Genomic DNA, 25,060 nt, shown 5'->3' with positions numbered 1-25,060 from the left:
CAACATTCCTGAAGTGTAAACCAATTACATGATGGTCAAACCCATACTAGCAGTATCTATAAGACTACATAGTATTAGAGTTAAGAGACTGCTGTTCCCGGGTTACAGTGCTCTTATCAGACCTCCTCTAGCAATAAAAGACTGTACCATGGCCATTGTGCTCCCTTGTGGGGACTTATCTGTTGGAATAGTGCTCTTGTATGGATCAGGCTGGTTCTTGTCTTCATCTGGTGTAATACACAGTGACATGGCCCTACAGAGGCAGAGGGAGGGAAGGACTGAGTGACAGGAAGAATCCGAATCCATAAATATATTACATTTGACATACTTTAAATAAATATAAGTGTCCATGGGTTCCACCAGAGGGAGCCAGCGAGAGAGACCAATGTATTCACATTATATTTGGGGATCGAATCAAATCAAATCATGACATTGCACCAGCGGCCCAGAAAACTGTGGTATTTACATCCTTGTTATTCTGGTGGTAACAAATAACTTCACAGTCTCAAATGGCTACTGACTGGTACAGAAAGCTCCAGAGAGGAGTATAGCCTAGCCTACATACAGTAAAACACATCCTGGGCCCACCAGGGATTGCCTCACAAAACCTGCAGCTGAAATCTGAGTCAGTGTGCTAGGCAGAGGAAGAAAAGTCCTTTCAGCCCAACTTTTCTCAGGTACAATGAAGAAGAGTGGATCCTTGAGATTTCTCCTTCCTTCCTGGGCTCAGACATGAGATCTGCTGATAATAAGGACAAGAACACAGGCACTGAAAGAATGAGCTCGTCTCATCTGCTGGAGATCTGTGATTAAATTAGAGCCATCCTATCCTATCTAGGCCTGGTTGTTTTGCAGAATATTTACAGTTGATTGAGAAGATATCATGTGTGTCATCACAACCCTTTACAATGGGATGATATAGTATAGCCATCTCTAATGTCTTTAGAATTCCTCTCGCTATCGCTCTCTTCCTCCCTGTCAATCTCTCACACACACAACACATGCCCGTACAATCACCCACACACACACACGTCTTCTTTATATTTATGGGTGTGATATCTGCAGAGTCCTGGTCAGCTGACATAGCACCGGTTCAGTGTGGCGCGTGAGAGAGTAGCTCACCCCTCAAGGACGTCACCACTTCCTGGTTTTCCCTGTGGTCCTGAGGAAGCATTCCCGATCACCGCGGCAACCCCACAGCCAGCCTCCATCATACTGCAACAGTCGAGAGAGACAGAGAGACTTAGCTGGGAAGCTGCCAGACATTAACCCACTCTTAGCTGCAGCTTGTTCTCTCTAGAATCATTTCACACCTTTAACAAATTAATGGTTAATGAGTCTACAGTAAGAAAGGCATTCAGTAAACAAGTAAACACCCACTTCTTACACGTTAAAATTGTTTCATTCAAACAGGTCAAATTGAAAATCATATTTTTTAAACAATATGGAATCCATCCATACTGCAGGCAAAGGAAAGCACTGGGACTTGTATGAGTGTGTTTGGAATGGTCCTGAAAGGCAGAAACAAACCCTTCATGATGAGTGTTGTTGTGAAGAGAGTGTTGTGACAGCCCCCATGGGGAGTGTTGTGACAGCACCCATGATCCATCATCCCTAATACAGCTCTTTATATACAGTCAACAAATAAAAGGAATGCTCTGACAGAGCAAAACAAAACACCTCCACACAGCCTTCCAAATCTTTCCATAACTCGCCCTCATGAAAGGCAACACTGGGAGCTGAACTCACATCTGGTAGAATATTGGGCAAACACAGTGCAGTGGTAACCAACCAACCCTGGTCCTGGAGTGCTACAGTATGTGCATTGTGCACTCAAAGTACCTCGGATCTACACTTCAGCATTAAAAAAACTCCCCAGCCAACCAATACGGAGGTAGTAAAGCAGGAGTTTTCCTCTTCTCCAATCAGAAGCTGTAATGATGACCATAGAAGATAATTGGAGTAAGGAGTAGTAGCTAAATAGATACATCAGACCAGCCATTACATGGTAGTATTTTCCCCAATAGAGGGAGGCAGCCCATTGGCCCATAGACACAGAGTTGTGCTCACTGATGACAGAGTTCCACACAGCCCTCTGATTCAGAAATGTGACCAGCCAGAGACCCAGGCCAAACCAGACCTATAGATCTACTATATTCCACTGTACTCTCACTTCATCTTTCCAATGGCGGCTGTAGCCTTGCTATAGGATCTCCTATCAAACATTGTGACAATTCTCTTCAAGATTAGGAGAGTTTGTACACAAATTAAGTGGGAAACCGACACAAAATCACACCAGAGAGAGTTATTTCCAACAGGACAGCACCTGAATGTTTGTTTCTCCATCCTGGACCGTTCCGGGACGCAGGCGTGTTCGAGGATAGCAGGGTTCGGTACACAAATCAAGTTCTCGATAGATCAGGGTCCAAAACAGACAACAGGTAAGTCCAGGTCATACACAGTAAATCCAGCAGATATATCATCACTTTCTCTTTTCAATGTTTCACAGGTCCACAGCTCCATGCTCTCCTTTCTTCCTGGTGTGGCTTGACCCCTTATATACGAGGGTCGGCCCCACCTTGCAAGCGTTCCCCTTGCTTCTGTGGATTGTAGTTTCTCTCTCTCTTTTGGGTCAGACATTTTGTGCTTTGTAGTTCCTTATCTGGCCAACACTTAGTGAGAGGGCAGAGCCCGTTTATTAGTTCTGCCCTCACATATCTGCCATGTGTCACTCGGCCCCCTTCTTTGCCACAATTATTACAACAAATATGTATCTAATGAAAGAGGACAGCATGATGACACACAAAAAAACCATCAACAATTTATGTGAAGTCCCAAAGCTGTCCTGAATCTCGCCAGGGATAGACTCCATGATTTTGAAGATGAACAAAGTAATACAACAGTTTGCATGTACAGAATATTTTTGCCATTCAGTATAGTCTGGCAATCTGTCACCCATCAGAATGTGGTCCAACTTTCTGTTCCTCCTTCAAAAGCTCTGTAGGCGACTGCATTGCATTTATTCTATGATCAAATGTAACATGCCTGACCTTGATGATTGTTCAGAATGGAGAATGTTTGTTCTCAGATAAGGGCACCCTGTGCTTCACATTGCTGCGTTGCAGATACACTCAGCACTGCCTTATGGCAACATGACAAGGTACATCCATTCATTTATCCATTAAATATCGCTAACATGGCAAAGCTATATGATTTAACGAGGACACCGATGTTTCCTGACATGTTAGCCAATGTCTTACATTTGGTATGTCCCAAATGGCACACTATTCCCTACATAATGCACTTATTTTGACCAGAGTCCTATGGGCCCTGGTAAAAAAAAAAAAAGAGTAGTGCACTATATAGGGATAGGGTGTAATTTGGGACATTATCTTTACCCCACTTATCTGTCAGTCATGCCAGACTAGCCATAGTAGAACCATCATCCTGCAATGTACAGTAGCGGTAGCTATAAGATATCTTGTTCACCACTTGAAGGAAGTTCTCCATTTCTGCTACAAGGAGACAAAAACAGCTCTGATCTGGCTTTGGCAGCTCTGGCCTACATGGTATTCTAGGAAAACTAGGGCAGCCTACGCAATTCTGCATGCCATTTATGAAACCTGTATTAGAAATCATGAGCTGGTGTGATGAATTGATGCCCACACATCATCTCTAAGAGAAGAATTTCATGCCATAAGCCTCTGAAGCATCACACTAGACACACACATGTTAAGCTAATGCATTTGCTACAGTGCTGTATGCAATTAGGCCAAAAGCTTTAAGACACTATATACACACACACACACACACACACACACACACACACACAAATGTATGGACACCCCTTCAAATACTCTTTCAGGCACATCCGATACTGACAGATGTATTAAAAGTCGAGCACACAGCCATGCATTGGCAGTAGAATGGCCTTACTGAAGAGCTCAGTTACTTTCAACATAGCAAAGTCATAGGATGCCACCTTTCCAACAAGTCAGTCAGTAAAGTTTCTGCCATTAAGTGGAAACGTCTAGGAGCAACAACAGCTCAGCCGTGAAGTGGTAGGCCACGCAAGCTCATAGAACGGGATCGCCGAGTGCTGAAGCACATAGAAATTGTGTACTCGGTTGCAACACTCAATACCGAGTTCCAAACTGCCTCTGGAAGCAACATCGGCACAATAACTGTTCGTCTGGAGCTTCATGAAATGGGTTTCCATAACCGAGCAGCCACACACACGCCTGGAGTGGTGTAAAGCTTGACACCATTGGACTCTGGAGCAGTGGAACGGCGTTCTCTAGAGTGATGAATCACGCTTCACCATCTGGCAGTCCAACGGACGAATCTGGGGTTGGCGGCTGCCAGGAGAACGCTACCTGCCCCAATGCGTAGTACCAACTGTAAAGTTTGTTGGAGGAGGAATAATTATCTGGGCTGTTTTTCATGGTTCATACTAGGCCCCTTTGTTCCAGTGAAGGGAAATCTTAACGCTACAGCATACAATGACATTCGAGATGATTCTATGATTCCAACTTTGTGGCAACAGTTTGGGGAAGGCCCTTTTCTGTTGTTTCACCATGACCCTTCCCCTTACAATACCCCCGTGAACAAAGCGAGGTCCATACAGAAATTGTATTTCAGGGCCTCCCGAGTGGCGCAGTGGTCTAAGGCACTGCATCGCAGTGCCCCTAGAGATTCTGGGTTCGAGTCCAGGCTGTCGCAGTTGGCCGCGAAAGGGGGGCCCATGGGGCGGCGCATAATTGGCCCAGAACCATCTGGATTAGGGGAGGGTTTGGCAGACAGCGATGTCCTTGTCCCATCGCACACTAGCGACTACTATGGCGGGTGGGGCACAGTGCACGCTGACACGGTCACCAGGTGTACGGTGTTTCTCCGACACATTGGTGCGGCTGGCTTTCAACTAAAGTGGGCATTGTGTCAAGAAGCAGTGCACCTTGATTGGGTCGTGTTTCGGAGAACGCACGGCTCTTGGCCTTTGCCTCTCCCGAGTCCGTACGAGAGTTGTAGCGATAAGACAAGACAAACTACCAATTGGATACCATGAAATTGGGGAGAAAAATAAGAAAACTGTATTTTGAGATTGGTGTGGAAGAACTTGACTGGCCTGCACAGAGCACTGACCTCAACCCCATCGAACACCTTTGGGATGAATTGGAACGCCGACTGCGAGCTAGGCCTAATCGCCCAACATAGTGCCCAACCTCATGAATGCTCTTGTGGCTGAATGGGAGCAAGTCCCTGCAGCAATGTTCCATCTAGTGAAAAGCCTTCCCAGGAGAGTAGAGGCTGTTATAGCAGCAAATGGGGGGACCAACTCCATATTAATGCCCATGATTTTGGAATGAGATGTTCGACAAGCAGGGGCCCACATACTTTTGGTCATGATGTGTATGTAGTGTTTTATATCTAAAGTGAGAGGCTAAGGGAGCCACTGGGAAGAGAGAAATTACTATTGTTTCACCTCATACTGTTATGTTATCGAGTGTCTCTGGGGTCACTGAGCAGCCCCCACCCAGACAACTGAGCAACACACACACACACACACACACACACACACACACACACACACACACACACGGGTGTAGGCAGTACTGTATTCGACAACATCTTCATGGGTTTTGATAAAGGCGCTCCCCAGTGTAATGTTTCCATCTGACTGTTGAGGGGAAAGTTTAACGCTCTCATGCGGTTAATAAAGCTAGTCAAAGTGGAGAAGGTCTGGGGTTGCTATGGAAACCTGCAGGTTGTGAGTCACTCATCTGCTCTGCTCGACTGATGAGGTAGCAGGAAGAGAAAATTAAACCATGACAAAACTGTACACTACAATACAAGAGATTGAACAATATGACAGATATTTCACCAGATGTATAAATGTGAGTGGAAACGCCAAGCGAATGCTTCACTACCACTCTATGATAGTGAGAGGAAGCCCACTGTCTGGCAGTGGGAGAAGATGGAACTAAACGTATTTATTTTTAATTGCTTTGTTAGGATGGAGTGCAAATGCGAATTGAGTTATTGCACACGCACATTTCACAGATGAGGCGTTCTCCAGCGGAAATATGCAAACGTTGCTAGATCGCGCCAATAGGATCTCACAAGCTCATGCTTGGCTCTGCCCACCTCTTTGCCTGTACTGCCCAATTTTACTCATTTGTTTTGATTGGAAACGGAAGGCTGTGGTCTGTCTTGGTTTAGTTATAAAAAAAGATTTTACAATACTGTACCATAACGACAATACTTTATACAGTGCGGTGGTGATTGTTTTTATGGGATTAAAAACCTGATTAATGCTTTTTTCAGGGGGAGAATCATACTATTCTATAATCTGATTTACATTTACTACAGTGGGATTAATTTTGTTTAATCTCATGATGAATTCCATAGCTGTATAAATCATTACTGTACAGTACTGTGCAGCAGTCTTCATCGACCTTGCCAAGGCTTTCGACTCTGTCAATCACCATATTCTTATAGACTCAGTAGCCTCGGTTTTTCTGATGACTGCCTTGCCTGGTTCACCAACTACTTTGCAGACAGAGTTCAGTGTGTCAAATCGGAGGGCATGCTGTCCGGTCCTCTGGCAGTCTCTATGGGGGTGCCACAGGGTTCAATTCTCGGGCCGACTCTTTTCTCTGTATATATCAATGATGTTGCGCTTGCTGCGGGCGATTCCCTGATCCACCTCTACGCAGACGACACCATTCTGTATACTTCCGGCCTGTCCTTGGACACTGTGCTATCTAACCTCCAAACGAGCTTCAATGCCATACAACACTTCTTCCGTGGCCTCCAACTGCTCTTAAACGCTGCCTGCACCCGCACACCCGACTAGCATCACCACCCTGGATGGTTCCGACCTAGAATATGTGGACATCTATAAGTACCTAGGTGTCTGGCTAGACTGTAAACTCTCCTGCAGACTCATATCAAACATCTCCAATCTAAAATCAAATCTAGAGTCGGCATTCTATTCCGCAACAAAGCCTCCTTCACTCACGCCGCCAAACTTACCCTAGTAAAACTGACTATCCTACCGATCCTCGACTTCGGCGATGTCATCTACAAAATAGCTTCTAATACTCTACTCAGCAAACTGGATGCAGTTTATCACAGTGCCATCCGTTTTGTTACTAAAGCACCTTATACCACCCACCACTGCGACCTGTATGCTCTAGTCGGCTGGCCCTCGCTACATATTGGTTGCCAGACCCACTTGCTCCAGGTCATCTACAAGTCCATGCTAGGTAAAGCTCTTCCTTATCTCAGTTCACTGGTCACGATGGCAACACCCACCCGTAGCACGCGCTCCAGCAGGTGTATCTCACTGATCATCCCTAAAGCCAACACCTCATTTGGCCACCTTTCGTTCCAGTTCTCTGCTGCCTGTGACTGGAACGAATTGCAAAAATCGCTGAAGTTGGAGACTTTGATCTCCCTCACCAACTTCAAACATCTGAGCAGCTAACCGATCGCTGCAGCTGTACATAATCCATCGGTAAATAGCCCACCCATTTTTTACCTACCTCATCCCCATACTGTTTATATATATTTACTTTTCTGATCTTTTGCACACCAATATCTCTACCTGTACATGACCATCTGATCATTTATCACTCCAGTGTTAATCTGCAAAATTGTAATTATTCGCCTACCTCCTCATGCCTTTTGCACACAATGTATATAGACTCTTTTTTTTCTACTGTGTTATTGACTTGTTAATTGTTTACTCCATGTGTAACTCTGTGTTGTCTGTTCACACTGCTATGCTTTATCTTGTCCAGGTCGCAAATGAGAACTTGTTCTCAACTAGCCTACCTGGTTAAATAAAGGTGAAAAAAAACAAAAACATGTGTCCCATTCCACACACACAAAATGAGACATAGTAGCTTAGACATAGTAAAGTTCATAGACTATACTCTGTCCAGAAATACAGGCAGATGCAATTAACGAGAATAAGAAACTGAAATGAATAAATTTACATACACTTTCAACAAAGGACCCACTGTAAGCCTAGTTTAAATGTAATCAGTTAGGTACTTGAGAAGAATTCTTTAAGCTTAGTTGACATACACTACCATTCAAAAGTTTAGATTCTCTTAGAAATGTCCTTGTTTTTGAAAGAAAAGCACATTTTTTGTCCCTTAAAATAACATCAAATTGATCAGAAATACAGTGTAGACATTCTTCATGTTGTAAATTACTATTGTAGCTGGAAACGGCTGATTTCTTATGGAATATCTACATAAGCGTACAGAGGCCCATTATCAGCATTACAGAGGCCCATTTACTCCTGTGTTCCAATGACACGTTGTGTTAGCTAATCTGAGTTTATCATTTTAAAAAGGCTAATTGATCATTAGAAAACCCTTTTGCAATTATGTTAGCACAGCTGAAGACTGTTGTTCTGATTAAAGAAGCAATAAAACTGCCCATCTTTAGACTAGTTGAGTATCTGGAGCATCAACATTCTATTACAACTGAGCAAGAGGACAAGTACATTAGTGTGTCTAGTTTGAGAAACAGACGTCTCACAAGTCCTCAACTGACAGCTTCATTAAATAGTACCCGCAAAACACCAGTCTCAATGTCAACAGTGAAGATGCGACTCTGGGATGCTGGCCTTCTAGGCAGAGTTCCTCTGTCCAGTGTCTGTTCTCTTGCCCATCATAATATTTTCTTGTTATTGGCCAGTCTGAGATATGGAATTTTCTTTGCAACTCTGCCTAGATATAAATTATAAACAAAGTTTCTACCTTTTTATTTTTTCAAAATTATTGTTTTTTATAAATTTGTATATTTGAGTTTAACCATAATCATTTGGTGTAATCATTTGTTTTTTTCTGGTGGATTAAACAGTCATTGCAACGAACGTTCTATGGCTTGTTCTAAAAATATCGATATTTTTGGAGATTATTTCATTTTCAAATAACCAAAAGTAAGAGGTTGTAATCTGATTAAAGGGAAAATGACCATTCTTGAACAGGGGGTGAGACATTCTTACTAATCTGCTAGTTCGTATTTAAGTACAACTTTTGTATGACTGAAGCCTTTAGTGAGAGGTCTAATGCATTAATATTTAATCATTTCTGCCCCCCGAATTCATATTCATTATATAAAATAAGCCTGACAAAATGAAATGGGCCCACCAATCCAAATAAAATGTTTAAATTATATGAGCAAAATATTACAAGTCGCTAGGTGTAGGGCAAGGCCATAAGCAAATAAGTCAACTGGGATATGACTAAAGAGGTGATTTTTCCACAAATAGACAGTTATTTCCTTTCCACGGTAGCAAGATCTTATCTATTTTTGCTAACTTTATGAAAATGTATTGAAAATTAGATGATTTCTTTCGAGATATGAATATTGAGTATGTCCTTATCACCGTCAGACCATTTTATTGGTCAACTGTACGGTAATGGAAAAGTTATATATCTTAGTGATCCAATACGTAAATATAGTAAATTTAGCATAATTTGGTTGTAATCTAGAGAGGGTAGAAAAAGTAGATCTATGAGGCTGTGGAACAATCCAAATTGTGGATTTAAAAGAAAACATGAATCATCAGCATACAACCACACCTTTGTTTTAATTAAGCCCTGTATTTCTAGGCCCTTGATATAAATGGCTGGATCTGATTTTAATAGCTAACATTTCGATGGCCATAATAAATAGATATGCCGACAGTGGACAACCTTATTTACTATACATAACTTTAACACATTGAAAAAGAGATTATCCAAAATGTAACTATTCCAGGCATTTATATATAAATTCCTGTCGTACTTTCTCAAAAGCCTTTTCAAAGTCAGCTACGAATACCAGGCCTTGTTTCCCCGATTTTTCATAGTGTTTTATTGTTTCCAGTACTTGTCTTATTTTCTCCAATGTATTGTCCATGTAAAAAAACTGTCTGATTAGGATTAATAATATCCAACAATACTTTAATTGTTTCCCGGATTTAAAAGGATTTAATTGCATCAAGAAGTCTCTCCTCTAATTTGGCCTTTCACATGAGTCTTTCTGTACAGCTGTTCATTTTACATTATTAATAGGAAAGAAATCCTTACAGGTTAGTGGAGATGGAGACTGACTTTGGCTTTTGACAATTTCTTGGGTGGGTGCATTTTCCCACCAGGGGTGTTTCCACCAAACTGGTGACATGGTTGATGCTTGACTGCGTCGACCAGAATTGTCACCAGAATAAGACACTCAATATTTGTTGGAAATGAGCATCAAGCCCATCACTTTCACCACCCTGTGAAGTTCATTATAACTTATTTCATCTGTAGCCTAATAAACACAGATGTTAAAAACCGATGTCAAAGCTACTGTGCATACCTTTATAATGTAGGTAAATGGCGTAATGACGCTACGTAAAATTTGGCGCTACACGTACAACACAGCATTCATAACCTATCCCACAATGTCTGCTGTGTGGATCGAGCAGTCAACATGTCGAGCAGTCATTTGAAAGAGTAAGAACATTTTAGCGAGACAACTCAAAGGCGAAATCCATTAAAGCCAAGATAATGGGATTCATTGCCCTTGAAAATCAACCATACTCTGTTGTGGGCGATGTTGGCTTTCGTCGACTGGTCGAGCACCGGCACACCCTACTAAGTGCGTTATTTTTCAGATGTTGCCCTACCGAAGTTACACAGTAATAGTGTCACTGCTATTAGCTTCATGACATACAGTGGGGCAAAAAAGTATTTAGTCAGCCACCAATTGTGCAAGTTCTCCCACTTAAAAAGATGAGGCCTGTAATTTTCATCATAGGTACACAAAATGAGAAAGAAATATTCCAGATTTTTAATGAATTTATTTGCAATTTATGGTGGAAAATAAGTATTTGGTCAATAACAAAGGTTTCTCAATACTTTGTTATATACCCTTTGTTGGCAATGACAGAGGTCAAACGTTTTCTGTAAGTCTTCACAAGGTTTTCACACACTGTTGCTGGTATTTTGCCCATTCCTCCATGCAGATCTCCTCTAGAGCAGTGATGTTTTGGGGCTGTTGCTGGGCAACACGGACTTTCAACTCCCTCCAAAGATTTTCTATGGGGTTGAGATCTGGAGACTGGCTAGGCCACTCCAGGACCTTGAAATGCTTCTTACGAAGCCAATCCTTCGCTGCCCGGGCGGTGTGTTTGGGATCATTGTCATGCTGAAAGACCCAGCCACGTTTCATCTTCATTGTCCTTGCTGATGGAAGGAGGTTTTCACTCCAAATCTCACGATACATGGCCCCATTCATTCTTTCCTTTACACGGATCAGTTGTCCTGGTCCCTTTGCAGAAAAACAGCCCCAAAGCATGTTGTTTCCACCCCCATGCTTCATAGTAGGTATGGTGTTCTTTGGATGCAACTCAGCATTCTTTGTCCTCCAAAAACGACGAGTTTTTACCAAAAAGTTATATTTTGGTTTCTTCTGACCATATGACATTCTCCCAATCTTCTTCTGGATCATCCAAATACTCTAGCAAACTTCAGACGGGCCTGGACATGTACTGGCTTAAGCAGGGGGACACGTCTGGCACTGCAGGATTAGAGTCCCTGGCGGCATAGTGTGTTACTGATGGTAGGCTTTATTACTTTGGTCCCAGCTCTCTGCAGGTCATTCACTAGGTTCCCCCGTGTGGTTCTGGGATTTTTGCTCACCGTTCTTGTGATCATTTTGACCCCACGGGGTGAGATCTTGCGTGGAGCCCCAGATCGAGGGAGATTATCAGTGGTCTTGTATGTCTTACATTTCCTAATAATTGCTCCCACAGTTGATTTCTTCAAACCAAGCTGCTTACCTATTGCAGATTCAGATTCCCAACCTGGTGCAGGTCTACAATTTTGTTTCTGGTGTCCTTTGACAGCTCTTTGGTCTTGGCCATAGTGGAGTTTGGAGTGTGACTGTTTGAGGTTGTGGACAGGTGTCTTTTATACTGATAACAAGTTCAAACAGGTTCCATTAATACAGGTAACGGGTGGAGGACAGAGGAGCCTCTTAAAGAATAAGTCTGTGAGAGCCAGAAATCTTGCTTGTTTGTAGGTGACCAAATACTTATTTTCCACCATAATTTGCAAATAAATTCATAAAAAATCCTACAAAGGTTTTTTTCCCCTCATTCTGTCTGTCATAGTTAAAGTGTACCTATGATGAAAATTACAGGCCTCTCTCATTTTAAGTGGGAGAACTTGCACAATTGGTGGCTGACTAAATACTTTTTTGCCCCACTGTACATAACATAGATACGGCATTCCAAAGTATGGTATGTATTGTTTGGGTCTTTGCGTGTCAAAAAAGATACAGTAGCACTGTCAAAGCTGTACAAAAAAAGTGTACAAACAAGCAAACACCTGCCACAAACGATGTGTTTGCAATACCGCATTGGTAATAAAGCATCATATGTTCGACCGCAACTTCTGGGGTAGCTAGCTTTAGCTTGGTACCTAGCTAGCACCAATACAACCAGCCGGAAAACAATGACCAGTAGAAACTGCAGTCATTTTCATTATTCTTAGCAATGATTTAGGAATCCTTGTAAGTATTAGCTAGATTGCCACTTGTTGTTCGCCTACTGAAATTTCCCTAGCAGCCAGCTAGCTTCATCTGACCGTGTTGTGGATTGTAGTATCTGGGATCTACATCTGTTTATATTAGTTACTGTGCTGTTACTAAGCAGTAATGCATTACGGCAGTGTTACGTTACTACACCTAATAGGAAATGCACATGCGCACTGGAATGCCGCGAACTGTAGAGCACGAGGGGTTTTGACTAAACGAAAAACTAACTGTACTCCCGTCTCCTGCCTGGTCATTTCTCCACAACACAAATATTACATGGATTATGCACAGCTTTTGTGGAGCGATGGGTAACGATGCTTCGTGGGTGACTGTTGTGGTGTGCAGAGGGTCGCTGGTTTGCGCCCGGGTATGGGCGAGGGGACGGTCTAAAGTTATACTGTTACAATGGCATATGTATCGATGAACCGTTGTGACATATGAAATACAAGTGTAAATGTAATAACTACGTAAAAATGTAGTGAACTCGTTAAATTATTATGTGAAGTGCAGTCATATTCAGGTCCTAATTGGTCAAATAGCGTTATTGGATTCGTCAAAAAGCGTTATTTGGCGTGTATCATTTTGGACACTCAAAGATCCAAACGGCGTTCCATAGAAATTCTGGTTGAGAATGAAGTGAGTGAACAAATGAATAACGAAACAGCACAGCAAGTAAGTGAAATACATTTTTTGATTATGTTTTACTGGTAATGGGAACATTAAATTCCAAAAAAATAACCTTTTGGTCAGTGTGGTGTGTGTGTGTGTAACCTTTATTTAATGAGGCAAGTCAGTTAAGAACAAATTCTTATTTACAATTGTGCGCCGCCCTATGAGACTCACAATCATGTCCGGATGTGATACAGCCTGGATTCGAACCAGGAACTGTAGTGAGATGCAGTGCCTTAGACCGCTAAGTCCATGTGTGTTTTAACTATACTATAATGCTTAAAAAGGCCACTTATAAAGTATTGTTTTTTTTGGCAAGGAAAATGTTGGAGATCGGTATCAGCCAAAAAATGTAATATGGGTGCATCACTAGTTATTACATTGGATTTGGAAAGTACTCCGACTCCATCCCCTTTTCCACATTTTGTTACGTTACAGCCTTATTCAAAATGTATTCAATTGTTTTACTCAGTCTACACACAATACCTCATAATGACAAAGCGAAAACAGGGTTTTAGAAATGTTTGCACATTTTTACATAGGTATTCAGACCCATTGCTATGAGACTCGAAATTGAGCTCAGGTGCATCCTGTTTCTACAACCTGGAGTCCACCTGTGGTCAATTATATTGACTGGACATGCAAAAACAGGTTTAGAAAAAACTGAAATATCACATTTACATAAGTATTCAGATCCATTACTCAGTACTTTGCTGAAGCACCTTTGGCAGCTATTACAGCCTCGAGTCCTCTTGGATATGACGAACACCTGTATTTGGAGATTTCTCCCATTATTCTCTGCAGATCCTTGGAACACCTGTATTTGGGGATTTCTCCCATTATTCTCTGCAGATCCTTGGAACACCTGTATTTGGGGATTTCTCCCATTATTCTCTGCAGATCCTCTCAAGTACTGTCAGGTTGGATGGGGAGCGTCGCTGCACAGCTATTTTCAGGTCTTTCCAAAGATATTCGATTGGGTTCAAGTCCGGGCTCTGGACATTGAGACTTGTCCCGAAGCCACTCCTGCGTTGTCTTGACTGTGTGCTTAGGGTCGTTGTCCTGTTGGAAGGTGAACCTTCACCCCAGTCTGAGGTCCTGAGCACTCTGGAGCAGGTTTTCATCAAGGATCTCTGTACTTTGCTCCGTTCATCTTTTCCTCGATCCTGACTAGTCTCCCAGTCCCTGCCGCTGAAAAACATCCCCACAGCATGATGCTGCCACCACACTTCACCGTAGGGATGGTGCCAGGTTTCCTCCAGACGTGATGCTTGGCATTCAAGCCAAAGAGTTCAATCAGACCAGAGAATCTTGTTTCTCATTCTCAGAGTCCTTCAGGTATCTTTTGGCAAACTTTGCGGGCTGTCATGTACCTTTTACTGAGGAGTGCCTTCCATCTGGCCACTCTACCATAAAGACCTGATTGGTGAAGTGCCTCAGAGATTGTTGTCCTTCTGGAAAGTTCTCCCATCTCCATAGAAGAACTCTTGAGCTCTGTCAAAGTGACCATCGGGTTCTTTCTCACCTCACTGACCCTTCTCTCCCGATTGCTCAGTTTTGCCAGGCGGCCAGCTCTAGGATGAGTCTTGGTGGTTCCAAACTTCTTCCATTTAAGAATGATTTTATTACCCTTCCCCAGATCTGAGCCTCGACACAATCCTGTCTTGGAGCTCTAAGGACAATTCCTTGGACCTCATGGTTTGTTTTTATGCTCTGACATGCACTGTCAACTGTGGAACCTTATATAGACAGATGTGCCTTTTCAAATCATGTCCAATCAATTTAATTTACCACGGGTGGACTCCAAGTTGTAGAAACATCTCAAGGATGATCAATTGACACAGGATGCACCGGAGTTCAATTTCAAGTCTCATAGCAAAGTGTCTGAATACTTATGTAAATAAGGTATGTTTTTTTATATACATTTGCAAACATTTCTATAAACTTGTTTTTGATTTGACATTATGGAGTATTGTGTGTAGATTGATGAGGGAAATGTTTTATTGAATCCATTTTAGAATAAGGCTGTAATGTAACAAAATGTGGAAAACGTCAAGGGGTCTATATCATTTGCACTGTATATCAATATCTGCACATAAAGGAGTTTCCAATTATACCATTTCAACCAGATAGGCCAGTTGAGAACAAGTTCTCATTTACAACTGCGACCTGGCCAAGATAAAGCAAAGCGACACAAACAACAGAGTTACACATGGAATAAACAAACGTACAGTCAATAAGACAATATAATGTCTATATACAGTGTGCAAATGAAGTAAAATAAGGGAGGTAAGGCAATAAATAGGCCATAGTGTCGAAATAATTACAATTTAGCAATTAAACACTGGAGTGATAGATGAGCAGAAGATGAATGTGCAAATAGAGATACTGGGGTACAAAGGAGCAACAAATAAAAAACAAATAAAGGAAATTAGGTAGTTGGGTGGGCTATTTACAGATGGGCTATGTACAGGTGCATATACTACCCACTACCCATATACTACCCGCAGTGACCTGTATGCTCTCGTTGGCTGGCCCTCGCTTCATATTAGTCTCCAAAACCACTGGTTCCAGGTCATCTACAAGTCTTTGCTAGGTAAAGCTCCGCCTTATCTCAGCTCACTGGTCACCATAGCAGCACTTACTCGTAGCACGTGCTCCAGCAGGTATATTTCACTAGTCACCCCAAAGGCAAATCATTCCTTTGGCCACCTTTCCTTCCAGTTCTCTGCTGCCAATGACTGGAACGAATTGCAAGTCACTGAAGCTGGAAACATATTTCCCTCACTAACTTTAAGCATCAGCTGACAGAGCAGCGGGTAGTATAAGAGGCATTGGTGACAAAACGGATGGCACTGTGGTAGACTGCATACAATTGGCTGAGTAGAGTGTTGGAGGTTATTTTGTAAATGACATCGCCAAAGTCAAGGATCGGTAGGGTAGTCCGTTTTACGAGGGTATGTTTGGCAGCATGAGTGAAGGAGGCTTTGTTTGCGAAATAGGAACACGATTCTAGATTTAATTTTGGAATGGAGATGGTTAATGAGTCTGCAAGGAGAGTTTACAATCTAACCAGACACCTAGGTACTTGTAGTTGTCCACATATTCTAAGTCAGAACCGTCCAGAGTAGTGATGTTAATTAAAACTTCTTGTAACTACCCATCCCGGATCCGGGAGCGTTGTCAACAACTACAGTAATTAGCATAACGCAACAGACAGAAAATATTTTCTAGAAAATATTCATATTCATGAAATATAGTGAAACACAGCTCTTAGCCTTTTGTTAATCACCCTGTCATCTTAGATTTTGAAATTATGCTTTACAGCCAAAGCAAGACAAGCATTTGTGTAAGTTTATCGATAGCCTAGCATAGCATTATGCCTAGCTAGCAGCAGCAACCTGGTCACGAAAATCAGAAAAGCAATCCAATTAAATCATTTACCTTTGATGAGCTTCAGATGTTTTCACTCACGAGCCTCCCAGTTAGATAGCAAATGTTCCTTTTTTCCAAAAATATTATTTTTGTAGCCGAAATAACTCAGTTCTTCACGTTTGGCTGAGAATTCATCCGAAAATTGTGGTCACGACAACGGCGAAAAATATTCCAAATTAGCTCCATAATATCGACAGAAACACGGCAAACGTTGTTTATAATCAATCCTCAAGGTGTTTTTCAAATATCTATTCGATAATATATCCACCGGGACAGCTGTATTTTCAGTAAGCCCGGGAGGAAAAATAGCTACCTCTGTCTATTACGCAAGAATTACTCTGAGAGCCCTCAGCCGGACACTTACGCAATGTAGTCGCTTACACTCATTCTTCAACATAAAGGCGTGAAACTACGTCAAAATGCTGTAGACACATTGGGGAATACGTAGAAAAAGGAATCTGGTTGATAGCCCATTCACTGCTCAATAGGGACGCAGCGGAACGGAACACAGAGCTTTCAAAACATGAGTCACTTCCTGATTGGATTTTTCTCTGGCTTTCGCCTGCAATATCAGTTCTGTTATACTCAGACAATATTTTTACAGTTTTGGAAACTATATAGTGTTTTCTATCCTAAGCTGTCAATTAGATGCATATTCTAGCATCTTGTCCTGACAAAATAGCCAGTTTACTTTGGGAACGTTATTTTTCCAAAAATGAAAATAGTGCCCCCTAGTTACAACAGGCTAGACGGGAGGGCAGGTGCGGGCAGCGATCGGTTGAAGAGCATGCATTTAGTTTTGCTTGCATTTAAGAGCAGTTGGAGGACACGGAATGAGAGTTGTATGGCATTGAAGCTCGTCTGAAGGTTTGTTAACACAGTGTCCAAAGAAGGGCCAGAAGTAAACAGAATGGTGTCATCTGCGTAGAGGGTGGATCAAATAATCACCAGCAGCAAGAGCGACATCATTGGTGTATACTGAGAAGAGAAGAGTCGGCCCGAGAACTGAACCCTGCGACACCCCCATAGAGACTGCCAGCGGTCCGGACAACAGGCCATCTGATTTGACACACTGATGATCTCTGTCTGAGAAGTAGTTGGTGAACCAGACGAGGCAGTCATTTGAGAAACCAAGGCTGTCGAGTCTGCCGATAAGAATGTGGTGATTGACAGAGTCGAAAGCCTTGGCCGGGTCGATTCATACAGCTACACAGTATTGTCTTTTATCGATGGTGGTTATGATATCGTTTAGGACCTTGAGCGTGGCTGAGGTGCACCCATGACCAGCTCGGAAACCAGAATGCATAGCGGAGAAGGTACGGTGGGATTTCAAATGATCGGTGATCTGTTTGTTAACTTGGCTTTCGAAGACTTTAGAAAGGCAGGGTAGGATAGATAGGTCTGTAACAGTTTGGGTCTAGGGTGTCTCCCCCTTTGAAGAGGGGGATGACCGCAGCAGCTTTCCAATCTTTAGGGATCTCAGACGATATGAAAGAGAGGTTTAACAGGCTAGTAATATGGGTTGCAACAATTGGGGCAGATAATTTTAGAAAGAGAGGGTCCAGATTGTCTAGCCCAGCTGATTTGTAGGGGTCCAGATTTTGCAGCTCTTTCAGAACATAAGCTATCTGGATTTGGGTGAAAGAGAAAATGGAAGGGGCTTGAGCAAGTTGCTGCAGGGGATGCAGAGCTGTTGACTGGGGTAGTGGTAGCCAGGTGGAAATCATGGCCAGCCGTAGAAAAATACTTATTGAAATTCTCGATTATCGTAGTTTTATCGGTGGTGACAGTGTTTCCTAGCCTCAGTGCAGTGGGCAGCTGGGAGGAGGTGCTCTTATTCTCCATGGACTTTACAATGTCCCAGAACTTTTTGGAGTTTATGCTACAGGATGCAAATTTCTGTTTGAAAAAGCTAGCCTATGCTTTCCTAACTGCCTGTGTATATTGGTTCCTAACGTCCCTGAAAAGTTGCATATCGCGGGGGCTATTTGTTGCTAATGCAGTATGCCACTTGATGTTTTTGTGCTGGTCAAGGGCAATCAGGTCAAAATTGATTGGGCATGCTTATTTAAGATGGTGAGGAAAGTACTTTTAAAGAATAACCAGGCATCTTCTACTGACCGAATTAGGTCAATATCCTTCAAGGATACCCGGACCAGGTCGATTAGAAAGGCCTGTTCGCTTTAGTGTTTTATGGAGCGTTTAACAGTGATGAGGGGTGGTCGTTTGACCACGGACACATTATGGACGAAGGCAATGAGGCAGTGATCGCTGAGATCCTAGTTGAAGACAGCAGAGGTGTATTTAGAAGGCAGGTTGGTCAGGATGATATCTATGAGGGTGCCCGTGTTTACAGATTTAGCGTTGTACCTGGTAGGTTCCATGATCATTTGTGTGAGATTGAGGGCATCTAGCTAAGATTGTAGGACTGCCAGGGTGTTAAGCATATCCCAGTTTTCTCGACACAAAGATTTCACCATGTTGAACAAACAAATTATCTGTCTGCATTTATCAAATTGATTACAGCTGGGGGGGTTTTATACGGTATGACTTTACTCGCATAGAAACTGTGGATGGAAATGTGGTTATTGTTTAAAAAAACGTTTGGTCCACTATTTTTTACCATATAATATATGAATCCTATAAATTAAAAATGGCAAATTTAGGTGCAATCAATTATCTTAATAAATTACAGAAACAATTTCAGAACAATGTGAGATGGTGGGTGTCATGGCTTGCTGAAATGAGATGGAAAGACTCTGTATTTATAATTATATGACAATATTCTAGCTTGACTATAAATCTACTACACAATTTCTGATACACCACATCTTACTTTTATTTTCCTTCTTAAGGAAAAGCTGGGAATGTATCACCTACTTCTCTATGCCATTAATTCAGACTGGTTTTAGATTTCTCCCTGACCAAGATGGCTGCCATTTTCTCCCATAATGGAATTGAGGGTTTATGACACAGCTCCTCTAGTAAGTTAACAGGATCTCTATGTAGTCAACATGTTGTCATTCCATACACAAGACATATGTCATAACCTTCAAAAGCCACAACATTCATTCACATCGTATCTTTCTCGCTCACCTAAAACCGAGTTCAATACAAAGCACAAGAATGACGAAGATGGTAACACTTGGAGATGGTATTTTAAACATACCTGTAAGCGCAGGACAAACCACCACACCAAGGGTCTCTTCTCTATATCCTCTTAGCCGCAGTGTGCCGCGCACTTTACTACTGTTGAGGTTTTCGACAGCAATGACTTGTATTTTTCAGCATCCCACTACTAAGCCCAGTTCGCACTGCTTCAGTGAGAATAAAACAAATATGGGATTCGTCAGTGAACATGTCCTACAGAAGAGACAGCGAGATAGAACCCGTAGCCTCGTATGTTCTGCACCCAACACTGTGAACGCGCACAACTCGGCTGGGCGCGTACGCGCCAGCAAGGTAAATAAATGATTCCTGAAATTGCTCTAGTCCTAGTGCCCTCAACTGTCCTTGTACATCGGAAAACCGGTTTCAATCGCTCTTCCACTCCTAACAAAGAAACCAATCTATGTGTACTATGTCATGGGTGATTTATGAGATGAAAGATGTTTGCTATTGGCATACAAAAAGGAGCCTTGTCAACTATTTCAACAGTGGATTGCAGTAGTATATACTGTAGGTTATGTGCACACACACACACCCATGTTGCAACCTGGATTCAGGGTTAGACATAACATAGTAAATGTTCATCCGGGACACTCCAATTAATATGACATGTTACATTTCCTATGGTATGGTATGTTTTAATTTGTGAATGTCCATCATCCATTTTGTTTGATATGTAACGATTTACAATTTCTATGATATGTTACGAATTCAAATTCGTACAATATGTTACGAACTTTAAAAATGTACTCAACTGTATGTTAACAATTCCAAGGGTTGCACGTTTTGGTTTTTGCCCTAACACTACACAGCTGATTCAAATAATCAACTAATCATCAACACTGCTGTTCTACTATATATACAATTCATTATAAACTGGTTGGGTCGAGCCCTGAATGTTGAATGGCTGAAGGCCGTGGTATATTAGACCGTATACCATGGGTATGACAAAACATTTATTTGTCCTGCTCTAATTACATTGGTAACCAGTTCATAATAGCAATAAGGCACCTGGGGTGTTTGTGGTGTCTTGCCAATATACCATGGCTAAGGGCTGTTTCCAGGCACTCCGAGTAGCGTCGTGCTTAAGAACAGCCATTAGCCATGGTATATTGGCCATATACTACAACCCATCGGGCCTTATTGCTTAATTCTACTGAGTGCCATTACCCACTTCATATTTGTAAATACAGTGTAAATACAGTCCATTATTACTATGCATATTACTGCTTCTGTTATACTGAACAACAATATAAACGCAACATGTAAAGTTTGTAATCCATTCACCTGACAGGTGTGGCATGTCAAGAAACTGATTAACTGATTGGCATGCTGAATGCTGAAAGGTCCACCAGAGCTGTTACCAGAGAATTGAATGTCCATTTCTGTCACGGCTGTTGAATGAAGTAGACCAAAGTGCAGTGTGGTGAGCGTACATATTCCTTTTTATTAGAATTACGCCAACAAAAACAACCATGAAGCTTAAGGGCTAAGTGCCACAAACAAAGTTAACTTCCCACAAAGAAAGGAGGGAAAGGGCTACCTAAGTATGGTTCCCAATCAGAGACAATGATAGACAGCTGTCCCTGATTGAGAACCATACCCGGCCAAAACATAGAAATACAAAATCATAGAAAAACAAAACATAGAATTCCCACCCCAAATCACACCCTGACCAACCCAAATAGAGACATAAAAAGGCTCTCTAAGGTCAGGGCGTGACAATTTCTCTACCATAAGCCACCTCCAACCGGCCTCACAACAGCAGACCACGTGTAACCACGTCAGCTCAAGACCTCCATACCCAGCTTCTTCCCCTGCAAGATCATCTGAGACCAGCCATGTGGACAGCTGATGAAACTGAGGAGTAGTTCTGACCGTAATAAAGCCCTTTTGTGGGGAAGAACTCATTCTGCATGGCTAGGTCTTGCTTCCCAGTGTGTGGGCCAGTCTCCCAAGTGGGTGGGCCTATGCCCTCCCAGGCCCACCCATGTCTGCCACCCTGCCCTGTCATGTGAAATCCATAGATTAGTGCCAAATTAAATTTATTTCAATTGACTTATTTCCTTATAGGAACTGCAACTCAGTAAAATCTTGGAAATTGCTTATTTGAAAGTACTGATTTTATATGTCCGTATGAATAAACTACATGTACAGTGCATTCAAAAAGTATTCAGACCAATTCCTTGTTTCCACATTTTGTTACATTACAGCCTTATTCTAAAATACCCATAATGGCAAAGTGAAAACAAGTTTTTAGAAGTTTTTGCAAATGTATAAATAAAACGAGATATTCTTTGTTGAAGTACCTTTGGCAGCGATTATTGGGTATGATGCTAGAAGTTTGGCACACCTATATTTGGGGAGTTTCCCCTATTCTTCTCTGCAGATCCTCTCAAGCTCTGTCAAGTTGGATGGGGAGCGTCGCTGCGCAGCTATTTTCAGGTCTCTCCAGAGATGTTCGATCGTGTTCAAGTCCGGGCTCTGGCTGGGCCACTACCGAAGCCACTCCTGCGTTGTCTTGGCTGTGTGCTTAGGGTCGTTGTCCTATAGGAAGGTGAACATTCACCCTAGTCTGAGGTCCTGAGCGTTCCCCATCTAACCTGACAGAGCTTGAGATGATCCCAAACCCCTGAAGCAAGCTTCTAGAAAATTGGAACAGAAATTGTGCTACACCAAACTGGAAGTCTTGCGACAAGCTTGGAAAGACAGTACCGTACAATATCGAAGAGCCCTCACTGCTGCGTGATCATCCTATATTTATAATCCAGTTGAGGAGAATGAATAATCCAAAATCTATTTTTGATACTGTTGCAAAGCTAACTAAACAGCAGCATTCCCCAAGAGTGGGTGGCTTTCACTTTAGCCGTGATGAATTAATTAACTTTTTTGAAGAATGAAAATAGTAATGGCCTCTAAACCTTCAAGCTGCATATTCAAGCTCCTATTCCAACTAAACTGCTGAAAGAGCTACTTCCTGTGTTTGTCCCTCCTATGTTGAACATAATAGATGGCTCCCTATCCACCGGATATGTACCAAACTCACTAAAGTGGCAGTAATAAAGCCTCTCTTGAAAAAGCCCAACCTTGTACCGGAAAAAGTAAAAAACTATTGGCCTATATCAAATCTCCCCAAAATAGAAAAAGCTGTTGCGCAGCATCTTACTGGCTTCCTGAAGAAAAATGTATTTGAAATGCTTCACCCTGGTTTTATACCCCATCGTAGCACCTAGACTGCACTTGACCAAATTCTGTCCTCGAGCTCCTAGACCTTAGTGCTGGACGACATACACGTGTACATTTTGTTTAAACATGATGAAGCCCCAAAACTGCCTATTATGGAAGCCTGTGTTTCAGAGTTAAGGAAGTGGATGTTGGCAATAAAAAATAAAAAACTTTTAATCAAAACAGATATGCTAGTTCTAGGTCCCAAGAAAGAAAGAGATCTGCTGTTGGATCTGACAATTCATCTTGATGGTTGTACAGTCATCTCAAATATAACTGTGAAGGACCTGGACTCTGGACCCTGCTCTCTTTTGATGAACATATCAAGAATATTTCAAGGACAGCCTTATTCCATCTTCGTAACATTGCAAAAATCATAAATGTTTTGTCCAAAGATCATGCAGAAAATCGAATCCGTGCATTTGTCACTTCTAGAATAGACTACTGCAATGCTCTACTCTCCGGCTACCCGGATAAAGGACTAAATAAACTTTAGTTAGTGCTAAACATGGCTGCTACAATCTTGACAAGAACCAAAACATTTGATCATATTACTCCAGTACTAGCCTCTCTACACTACTAGCCTCTCTACACTGGCTTCCTGTTAAGGCTAGGGCTGATTTCAAGGTTTTACTGCGAATCTACAAAGCATTACATGGGCTTGCTCCTACCTATCTCTCCAATTTGGTACCGCTGTACATACCTACACATACGCTACAGTCACAAGACTCAGGCCTCCGTATTGTCCCTAGTTTCTAAGCAAACAGCTGGAGGCAGGGCTTTCTCCTATAGAGTTACATTTTTGTGGAATGGTCTGCCTATCCATGTGAGAGATGCAGACTCGGTGTCGACCTTTAAGTCTTTAATGAAGACTCATCTCTTCAGTAGGTCCTATGATTGAGTGTAGACTGGCCCAGGGGTGTGAAGGTGAATGGCAATGCCCTGGAGCGACGAACCGGTATTGCTGTCTCTGCCTAGTCGGCTCCCCTCTCCACTGGGATTCTCTGCTTCTGACCCTATTACCGGGGCTGAGTCACTGGCTTACTAGTGCTCTTCCATGCCATCCCTAGGAGGGGTGCGTCGCTTGAGTCAGACGTGATGGCACAGCCAGAAGAGGACTGGCCACCCCTCAGAGCGTGGTTCCTCTCTAGGTTTCTTCCTAGGTTCCAGCCTCACTGGGGAGTTTTTTCTAGCCACCATGCTTCTACATCTGCATTGCTTGCTGTTTGGGGTTTTGGGCTGGGTTTCTGTATAGCACTTTGTGACGTCTGCTGATGTAAAAAGGGGTTTATAAATAAATGTGACTGATTGATTGATCTGCAGAGAAGAATGGGAGAAACTCCCCAAATACAGGTGTGCCAAGCTTGTAGCATCATACCCAAGAAGACTTTAGGCTGTGATCACTGTCATAGGTGCTTCAACAAAGTACTGAATAAATGGTAAATATGATATTTCAGTTTTTTATATGTAATACATTTGCACACATTTAAAAAAAACTGTTTTTGCTTTCTCATTATGGGGTATTGTGTGTAGATTAATCTATTTTAGAATAAGGCTGTAACGTAACAAAATGTGGAAAAAGTCAAGGAGTCTGAATACTTTCTGAATGCATTGTATATGAACTTAAAGTCAATGATGTCTATAAGGTCTATATAATACATTTACAAACATACATTCTCAACTTAACTTGTAAAATAAAGATAAACACACCGAACACAGGTGATATACTAATGACATCATCTGTGTGTACCTATTACCAACAATAAGGCCTAAGAGACCAAACGTCTTTTGCTTAATTTAAATTGCCTTAAAAACATATGCTCTTTCCATGAAATAGACTGACCAGGTGAATCCAGGTGAATGCTATGATTCCTTATTGTTAAATCCACTTAAATCAGTGTAGATGAAAGGGAGGAGACCGATTAAAAATATATTTTTAAGCAAGAAGGTGTTCCTAATGTCAGGAAGGTGTTCC

General features: G+C 42.1%; 1 protein-coding gene across 5 annotated transcripts in view; it reads right to left on the bottom strand.

Moving 5' to 3' along the window:
- Positions 1–20,133, bottom strand: part of LOC109909153 (rho GTPase-activating protein 32) — a 45,719-nt gene extending 25,586 nt beyond the window's left edge. For 2 of the 5 annotated variants that reach the window (XM_031795833.1, XM_020508112.2), the window contains exons 1-3: positions 19,862–20,133; positions 1,123–1,215; positions 148–253 (exon numbers count right to left, since the gene is read on the bottom strand). In XM_031795833.1, the coding sequence (XP_031651693.1) occupies positions 148–253; positions 1,123–1,214 (198 nt within the window). In that variant the 5' untranslated portion in view covers position 1,215; positions 19,862–20,133. Of the gene's footprint in view, positions 1–147; positions 254–588; positions 743–1,122; positions 1,222–19,861 lie in introns of those variants that run through there. The other 3 variants (XM_031795828.1, XM_031795829.1, XM_031795830.1) reach the window with 3 other exon arrangements.
- Between the last annotated feature and the right edge of the window lie 4,927 nt (positions 20,134–25,060).

The sequence above is a fragment of the Oncorhynchus kisutch genome, linkage group LG18 (genome assembly GCF_002021735.2).
Source record: "Oncorhynchus kisutch isolate 150728-3 linkage group LG18, Okis_V2, whole genome shotgun sequence".
Taxonomy (NCBI): domain Eukaryota; kingdom Metazoa; phylum Chordata; class Actinopteri; order Salmoniformes; family Salmonidae; genus Oncorhynchus; species Oncorhynchus kisutch.
The sequence above is the reverse complement of the archived record's forward strand: the minus strand, read 5'-3'. Positions and strand labels throughout refer to the sequence as shown.